Genomic DNA, 9062 nt, shown 5'->3' on the forward strand with positions numbered 1-9062 from the left:
GTGGTCAAGGAGCCTTCGGTGGCTACAGGGACCCAGGGGGGCTCACTCATCACCTGCAGGGCACAAGAAACCTCACTAGGCACACCTGGGGGTCTCCTGTGGGCTAGCAGCTCCATGTGTGTTTGCATAGGGTCCCTGAGGGCTGGGCTGCCTGGACGCAATGAAAGGTATGGTTGGAGCAGGAAGTATGGCTCAAGGGTAGAGGGCTTACCTAATACACAGGGATCTGGGTTCCAGCTCCAGTACCAGAACAAAAGCAAGGAAATAGAAGAAAAACCACATTGCCAAGACTGCTTAAGCATCACGTAGCTGCCTGTCCAAGACACACATGTACACTGCCATGTACGCTCCTATTAAGGAAAGCAGTGGCTGAGCTGGGAATGTAGCCTAGGGGTAGAGTGCTTGCCTAGCATGCATCAAGTCCTGGGTTCGATTCCTCAGTACCACATAAGCAGAAAAAGCCATAAATGGTGCTGTGACTCAAGTGGTAGAGGGCTAGCCTTGAGCAAAAGCAGCTCAGGGACAGTGCTCAGGCCCTGAGTTCAAGCCCCATAACTAATAACCAGCGATTCCCATGCATGAAGATATACAGTCCAAGCTCCTTGGTCTGCTAAGTTCTTGAGGACACAGGCTGAAGAGCCGAAGAGAGGAGCAAAGCATCAGATGCTGGAGCCAGTTAACTTTACCGCACACAGCTTCTTTTTCGTTTTTTTGGCGGCACTGGGATTTGAACTCAGGGCCCAGGACTTGTTAGGCAGGCGCACTTCCCCTTGAGCCACACACCCCGTCCTTTTTGCTTTAGTTATTTTTCTGATATGGTCTGTTACTTTTTGCCCAAGCTGGCCCCAAACCTTTTACGTAGGTCTCTCTCCCACACACATGAAAGATGTGCCCCACCACAGCCAGGTTAGTTACAGAGATGGGGTCTAGCTTTTGGCCAAGACGGCTTCAAACTGTAGTCCCACTCTCTGCCTCCTGAGTGGCTGGGATTGCAGGTGTGTCCCACCAGGCTTAGCCTTTTCACGAGACCTGAGTGAGACCTGAGTGGTAACAACACCACGCCCTTCACCTCCACTATCTTCACTCAGGTCCCCCGGCCACACTAGCAGGGGCGTTTGGGCCAGATCAGTCTCTCTGCGTGAGCTATTGTCCCTTATCAGAGGCTGTGTGCAGCCAAAGGCGCCAGCTGCTAGAGCCTCGGGTCAGCCAACAAAGGTCCAGATACTGCAGCCCAGAGGCAGGGATGTATCTCCCCACCCCCACCCCCAGGTCTTTCAGAGTAACTTACGTAACTTATTCCTTTCTTGGCCTTCGCTCTGACAAGTGAGAGAGCTTTAGCTTATCAGGTACCTTCTTAAAACCAGGGGGGGGGGGGGGGCTTGCCTCGTATGCATGAAGCCCTGGGTTCAATTCCCCAGTACCACATATATAGAAAAAGCCGGAAGTGGCCCTGTGGCTCAAGTGGTAGAGTGCTAGCCTTGAGCAAAAAGAAGCTAGGGACAGTGCTCAGGCCCTGAGTTCAAGCCCCAGGACTGGCAGAAACAACAACAATAACAAAAAAACAAAAACCAGGGTAGAATAATTAGTATCAATTAAAAAAGAAACAAAGAAATCTGGCCAAACTTAGGAAGGGACCCCCCCCACCCCCACCCCCGCACCTCAAGACTGCTCCCTTAGCTCCTAGGAACACCAGGGGAAGTGCTCAACCTGATCAGAGGAAGATCCCACCCCCCACTGCAGTCAGGCCAGAGGACAAGGGCCAGGTGACAGGCAAGCTAATAATCAACGAACTTGACCACTGGTCCTCAAACCCTTCCCGAAGCCGTGCCCCAGCTCCAGCCACGGGCACCGGGAAGGGACAGACACTGACTCAGGCCAGGCTCATCCTGAGCTACACCCGAGGCAGCGCAGTGGGGCAGGCGGGTCTGGGCCCCTCCTCATCTCGAGGAGCAGCGTGGGGACTTAGCTGCTCTTGAGAATGCGGGGTTGGAGGCATGGTTCCAATCACTGGTGGAGGCTAGTGAGTGAGCAAGTGAGCAAAAGCATCAGGTACCAAGTTCAAATCCCATCTCTGACCAAAAAGAAAAGAGAATGTGTTGCCTTTGTATTGGTGGAAATAAAGTTCCACTTTGTAAAAACAAACACAAAAATATGGGCAAACCTGGATGGGAGTCCTCACAACTGGACTGGACTCAGGCACTAATGCTCAGCAGGAAACTTCCGGCCCTGGGTGGGGGGGGGGGGGAGGAGGCGTGGGGCAGGAGGCTGCTGACCAGCAGGAGCTAAGCAAATGTAAGCAAATTTCCAAACCAGAGCTGCTCACACAGCTCTGCCAGCTTCTCCTTTTGCCTGGGCTGCTGCTCACACAGCTCTGCCAGCTTCTCCTTTTGCCTGGGCTGCTTGTAGTATCTCTGAGCTTATTAGGAAATTACATGGCTCTAGGAGGCAAAAGTTTTAGGTGCAAACCAGAGCAAGTGAGCCACAGGAGGCCAGAGACTCTTTCAAAGCAGTGATGGCAGGAGCACCTTGGCACAAGTCCTGGACTATACCCTCCCATCTCACTGCATGGCCCAGGGGTCCAAGTGGCCCTGTTCCAAGCATGCCCCTCAAAAACAGCAACCACAAGGGCTGGGAACATGGCCTAGTGGTAAAGTGCTCATCTCATATACATGAAGCCCTAGGTTCAATTCCGCAGCATCACGCATATAGAAAAAGCCGGAAGTGGCGCTGTGGCTCAAGTGACAGAGTGCTAGCCTTGAGCAAAAAGAAGCCAGGGACAGTGCTCAGGCCCTGAGTCCACGCCCCAGGACTGGCAAAAAACCAAAACAAAACAAAAAAACCCAGCAACCAAACTGAAGGGACTGTGATCTCACCTTAGCTGCTCTTGATCACCTAATAAGCACAAAGAGGAAAAAAGCAACTTAGGTAAGCACCCACAATGGAAGTGACAGCAGTACTGGGACTTGAACTCGGGACCTTCAGCTTGCTAGGCAGGTGCTCTACTGCTTGAGTCACTCTGCCAGTCTCTTTAGGCATTATTTTCCAGATAGGGTCTAGCATTATGGCCAGAGCAGCTTGGACTTCAATCCTCCTGTTGGCTTTGTCATTGGAACGACAAGTGTGCACACTGCATCCAGCCATTGTGCTTGTCTGACCTGTAGCTTGGGATGACAGGGGTGCAACCACCACACCTGGCTTTGGGCTGAGATAAAGCCCTTTCCAACTTCTTTTTATCCAGGCTGGCTTTGAACTATGATTCTCTCGATTCCCCACCTCCCTAGAAACTGGTATTACAGGTGCAAGCCACCGCCCTGGGTTGGATCAGCTGGTTTTTGGTTGCTGCTGCTGTTGTAGTTGTTGTTGTTGGAAGCCCAGGGCCACCCCTGAGGTCAGAGCTTGTTTACCTCTGCTGATGCGCTGCTTCTCTCCAGACAGGATGCCGGGGGTGTCGATGATGCTGATGCTGTCCAGGACTGGGTTGGGCAGCTGGGCACACATGAATCTACAGGGCAGCAAGGCAAGAGGGGGGCCATCAGGAGGGCTTCTGGGCCTCCTGTTCCCACCCAGGCTTCCTTCAGACGCAGGGGACTCGGGTCCCCCACCACCTTACTTTCCAGGGGGAGCTGCGAATCAGACCTGACCCTGCTCTTCCCTCGCTGTCTCTTTTGCTGGATCCCAGGTCCTCCCTCATGCTTGGCAAGCAGCCTGACACTGCGCTGCCGCCCATCTGCTCGGGGAATGCAGCCCACAGGCCCCGACCGGCCCCCTGCTTCCCTCACAGGCACCGCCCCCCGAGAGTTCACCAGCTCAGCGCCAAGTTGCTGACTTGTGGGTGAAAGCTGTGTGAGCCTAGGTGACCACTCAGCTCTGGAGGGAAACAGAGGTGTGACAACAGGAACCTGGCAATTCCACATTAAAACTTCCAGCCACTTGGCCGGGTTCCCACACCCCACTGAGGTAGCCGCTTCCCAGGGCTCCGGGGCCAGCCTTGCCCAGTCACCGCGCTGCCCAGGGGACTGTGCCATTTGGGAACTATGGACACGCCTTTCCCAGTGTGAAAGCCAGTCCAGGAAAAGCCTGGCCACAGGGGAGAGAGGCGACCCCTGAGGAAAGTCTGGGCCACGTGCCTGTCCTCCTGCAGAGCTCAGAGCAGCCCCAAAGAGCAAGCGGCTGTCTCTTCAGTGAACACAGAACACCCTCTCTGAAAAAAGGTATTGTGAGCAAAAGAAATGAGCGCCCCTCCCAAGCTGCCCTTCCAGCAGTGGGGGTGGGAGGGAACTGGGGCTCCTTAGTGTCTCTTGCGGGCCCCATCCTCCAAGTGACTAGAGGCCCCCAGGCTGTAGGGTCAAGGGGCCAGGGCGAGAGGCGCTGCTCCAAGTGTAACAGAGCAAAACAGATAAGGTGAAAAAGCTGGGAGCTCATCATCATCAGGTCAACACAGAGCACGGAGTGCTCTAGGTCACTTCCTGCCACATAGGGCTTCCTCACTGAAGAGAGGATAACAGGACAGAAGTAAGAGAGGGCGCCGGGTGCAGGTGGCTCACGCCTGTCATCCTAGCTACTCAGGAGGCTGAGATCTGAGGACTGCGGTTCAAAGCCAAGCGGGGCCGAAAAGTCCCTGTAAGACTCTTATCTCCAGTTAACCATTCAACAACTGGAAGTGAGGCTGTGGCTCAAGTGGTAGAACACTAGCTTTGAACACAAAAGAGGCTCAGGCACAGAGCCCAAGTCCTGAGTTCAAGCCCCACAACGGACAAAAAAAACAAAAAAGAAAGAAAAAGAAGTGAAAGAGGGGACACAGAAGGGATTCGGGTTAGTGACATGCAAAAACATGCAAGCAAAAGATCCTACCCAGTGTGCAAGCATCTGCCCCACAGAACACAGGGAGGGGACAGAAAAGCCAGAAGAGCAGGTGGCAGCAAAGATGCCACCCACCCCAACAAGGACGCAGATTCTATCTTGCTACAGGCGGGCCATCTAGTCCAGGTTATGTCATGAGTATTCATCAAGCACTCTCAGAACTTCGGTTGTACCCTGCCTCCATCGGCTCCATCTGATCCTATCTCAGAGCAAGCCACTCGGGAAAAGGAGGCTGAGAGTCAAGTTCAAGCCTCAATGGGTCCCTTGAGGAGAAAAGCCCCCTTTGTTGTACCCTCCCTGGCGGGAGGAACCCGTGTTCTACACATCCTGACACAGCTCCAGCCCCCAGCTGACAGAAGCTGGGCCGTCAGTGCTCAGGGACCCTGTGGAAATGGAGCAGAGGCAAGAAGCAAATGCAAGTGATGTCATCCAAGTGCCTGTGTCTAACCGGCCACTCCCCAGATGCTCCGAGGTTTTTTGTGGTGTTTTTTTTTTTTTTTAAGGTAGCAGCAGCTGTGAATACACAAAGGCCAGGCAGTCTCACTCCCTTAATTTAATGGGTAACCCTGACAAATCAGCCCTCTGACCCTCCATTTCCTGAACTGATAAGGTAAGGGATATTGAGATAGTGTCTAAAATCCGCCCAGCTCTGAAGCTCTAAGTGTCCAAAGACAGGAAACCCAGTCATGTGTCCCCTTTCTCTTTTCCAAAAAAGTCTGCCCTCACACTTCCAGTGAACACGTAAGGACAGAGGCACGTACAGCCCCGGAGTTCAACCCCAAATTTCTGGGTGGAAGTAGAGACCCAGTGAGGGCCCTACCAGTTACAGGCACCCAACTTCCCCCAAGACCTGTGGCTGTTGGAGCCGATGGACTAGCCACAGGTGTGCTGAAGCAAAGGGCCAGCCCTTCAGGAGCCTTAGTCCAAAGGGCTTCAGTCAACCCAGGCCTGGCATGCAACTAACATCAGCATAAAACATAAAACAGAAGGCCAGGCTGAAATGCCTGGAAGGGACAAAGAGACACATTAAAGGTCAGCCCCGTGTGCCCGTGCGGGGAGACAGCCTGGCCAGGGCTGCGATCTGGGACAAGCTGGCCCGCCCTGTGTGCTGGACAGTGTCTGGGAAGGAATGTGATGTCGAGGGTGGAGATCTGGAAGGCAGGACTCAGATTCTTTCTTAGGCTCTTCCCTGACTCAGGCTGCAGACGCTGAAGGCCCCCGAGTCACTCCCTGAAAGAGGGAGAGAGAAAGCAGGGTCTGAGAAGTCCAGAGTGGGCCTCTTGGGGTGGAGGCAGGATGCCTCGAGTTCCTTTAGAGAAAAGTGAGCCTGGGCGGTGCACGTCCCTAGAGAGGCCACCGCGTTTCATTCATAGCTCCACGAGACTCTGACTCCGATGGATTATTACTCACACTTTAAAGAGGCAGGCCTCACCCTTTAACTGGGGAAATGGAGAGCCAAGTGAAGTAAGGAATCTTCTCTCACTCTTCCAGAAAGGAGGGCCCAAATCTCAAATTTCCTATCAGGGTTCTCGGTAACACCACCCCCCCCAAGGCCCTTGGAGGCAGCCCTGACCCCATTAATAGCCGTCTTTGAGAGAGGCGTTCAGACCCCATCTGCCTCCAAGGGGCTGTCCCAGATGTTAGCAGGCCATAGCCAATCCTAATTGTCCCTCCTACACAGGCTACCAGGAAGGAGAGCGTAAAGAGTCTAGACACACACACACCAGCAAAGCCAACAGCCGAAAAAGTCTCGTGGGTTTCGCAGGACACTTAAGAAACAGGCCCGGCGGGAGAGGGGAGGGAGAGCCTTGAATGAAACTCGTGGACACGGAGAAAGGGGGACAAACCACAGCTCGTCGTCCCCATGGCTGTGCGGGAAGTGGGACCGGGGTCTGCGGACGGGGTTGGGAGTTAAACTGAAGATTCCGGTGGTGACCGAAGCCAGCGGGGCGGGCGGTGCCTACTCCCCGACCCCCCCCCCCCCGGGCAGGGTCTGGGTGGGTTTTCCGGGGGACGCGGCGGGGCCGATCGCTGTCCCCGGGAGTGGAGTGGTCGCGCCGGGTCCGGCCGGGGCCCCGAGACAAAGGCCGGAGGGGGCGCCGAGGGCCGCGGGAGGGGAGTGGCGGGCCGCGCGCGGTGTGTGTGTGTGGTGGGGGGGTGGGGGAACCCGGCCGCGGGCGCCGGGGGTGAGGAGTGGGTGGGTACCTGTTGAGGAAGGCGTTGCCGAAGGCGTTGAGCTTACGGAAGGGGCGCCGCGGGTCCACGACGAGCGCGTTGCCCGGCACCACGCCCTCGGTGGGGCCGTGCATGACGGCGATGAAGGAGTCCGTGGTGGGCTCGGGCCCGATGCGCATCCCCGGGAAGTCCTGCTCGATCAGGTGCCGGATGAAGGTGGTCTTGCCCGTGCTGTACTGGCCCACGAGCAGCACCATGGGCTTGTTGTCGAAGTCGGCGTCCTCCAGCGCGGGCGAGTGGAACTCGTGGAAGCGGTAGTGCTCCTCCAGGGGCAGCAGCTTCTGCGCGTACAGCTGCCGCAGCCCCTCGGCCACCGTCTGGAAGAGCTCCGGCTCCTTCTTGCGGCGGGCATCCTTGCTGACCCAGCTGAACATGCTGCCGGAGACCGGGCTGGCGGCTGCGGGACACGACCGGCGGCTGAGGGCGGGCGGAGGGCGCTCGGCCGAGGAGGGGCCGGCCGGCCGGCGGAGGGCAGCGGCGGCGGCGGCGGCGGCGGCGCAGGGGGCGGGGAACGGCCCGCACTGCGCAGGCGCGGGGCTCGCGGACGCGCGCTCGGCCGGGTGGCGCGCGGGCCTCCCCGAGCGCCCTTTATAGGGTCCACTCGGCGTGGCGCGCCGCCGCCGCCGCCGCCGCCCCCGCGCCCGCCCCCGCCCCCGCGCCGGCCCCGGGCGGAGGGACGCACCCCTCCTGGCCCCGCCCCCGGATGCGTGCCACGTCCTCCCCCCGCCTCCCATTGGCTCATTTCAAATCTCGCGAGCCCGTGGCCGGGCTGCCGGGGCAACCGTACCTGTTTAGCCCCGCCCCTCGCCGGGCGGATTGCGGAAGTGCCGGGCGGGCACGCGACGGCGGCTTCCCGCGGCGGGACCTCCGCGGGCCCCCTACACCCCGCCGCGGGGCGGGGGGGGGGAGCGCTCCAATAGCACCCCAACATCCCGACTACGCGCCCCGGCCGCGGCGCCTCCTCCTAGCTGCCCTCCTCCCCCTCCCGAGCCACCGGGGGACCTGGGAACCCGCGCGCCGCCGCCTCCCGTCGAGCTTCCCCGACGACCCTCTCCCCCCCCCCCCCCCCGCCGCCCTCCTCCCGGGCTTCATCGGCTCCCGGGGTGGAGACGGGAGAGGCGGCCGGGGCAGCCGAGGGAGTGGGGGACCCCAGGGCGGAGGCTGACCAAGAAGAGAAAAACTAGGTAGACCTCCGGGCGTGGTGGACCCCGAAGGCCAGGCTGGGGTCGGGAGCGGGACGGGGGCCAGGCGGGACACCGGTGAAGGTGACATGGGGGGAGGGGGAGGGGGAGGCAAGGTCTCCCCCTCCCCGGAGAGGCTGCAACTGCGGCCGGTAGTAAAGAGGAAGCCGAGGCCTTCCAGGCCACTCGAGTTTTGAGGAACTGAAATCGGAAATTCCCCGTGTGGGGCAGCAATGAAATCTTGTGGGAACTTAGGGGAAATTAAGAAGCCCAAATATTTCCGCTTTCCTGTCAGAGACACCACCAGTTACCATCCTTTTGCCCTGACCGGTGCACCGACCTCCTTACCGATTCCCGGCTGTTCTATGGGATCATGGCCCCGCCATCATCCCCTGCCAACTCTAGACCCTCTGGCCTCTCCAGGCCGATGAGAATCTTCAGTGGGTGATGTCAGAGCTCAGGGGATTATGATGGTTAGGTAACCAGTGTCAGATGGTGGGGTGGGGGGTGGGGAGGGACTGGTGGAGAGATCTGAGGTGAACCCGGGGAAGCCAGGCCTGGTCTCACATATCTGTAGTCCCAGCTACAGGGAGACTGAGCAAGAGATCGCTTGAGTCCAGGCGTTTGAGACCGTCCTGGTCATCATAGTGAGATTGTGTCTCAAGAACTAAGAACAGACGGAAAGCATTCGTTTATGAGGTGCAGTTCAGCAGTCGGGCACTTGCCTAGCATACTTGTGGCTTGAGGCCTTAGGTTCAATCCCTAGCACCACAAGAAGAAAAATAA

The 9062-nt window shown here is 57.9% G+C and overlaps 1 protein-coding gene across 2 annotated transcripts in view; it reads right to left on the reverse strand.

Annotated features, from left to right (window-relative positions):
* Ehd1 (EH domain containing 1) overlaps positions 1-7573 on the reverse strand; it is a 43892-nt gene extending 36319 nt beyond the window's left edge. Inside the window, exons 1-2 of one of the 2 annotated variants that reach the window (XM_048361186.1) lie at positions 7066-7568; positions 3405-3502 (exon numbers count right to left, since the gene is read on the reverse strand). In XM_048361186.1, the coding sequence (XP_048217143.1) occupies positions 3405-3502; positions 7066-7469 (502 nt within the window). In that variant the 5' untranslated portion in view covers positions 7470-7568. Of the gene's footprint in view, positions 1-3404; positions 3503-7065 lie in introns of both variants that reach the window. The other variant, XM_048361187.1, reaches the window with a different exon arrangement.
* Positions 7574-9062: the final 1489 nt, after the last annotated feature.

This window comes from Perognathus longimembris, chromosome 13 (genome assembly GCF_023159225.1).
Source record: "Perognathus longimembris pacificus isolate PPM17 chromosome 13, ASM2315922v1, whole genome shotgun sequence".
NCBI classification, from domain to species: domain Eukaryota; kingdom Metazoa; phylum Chordata; class Mammalia; order Rodentia; family Heteromyidae; genus Perognathus; species Perognathus longimembris.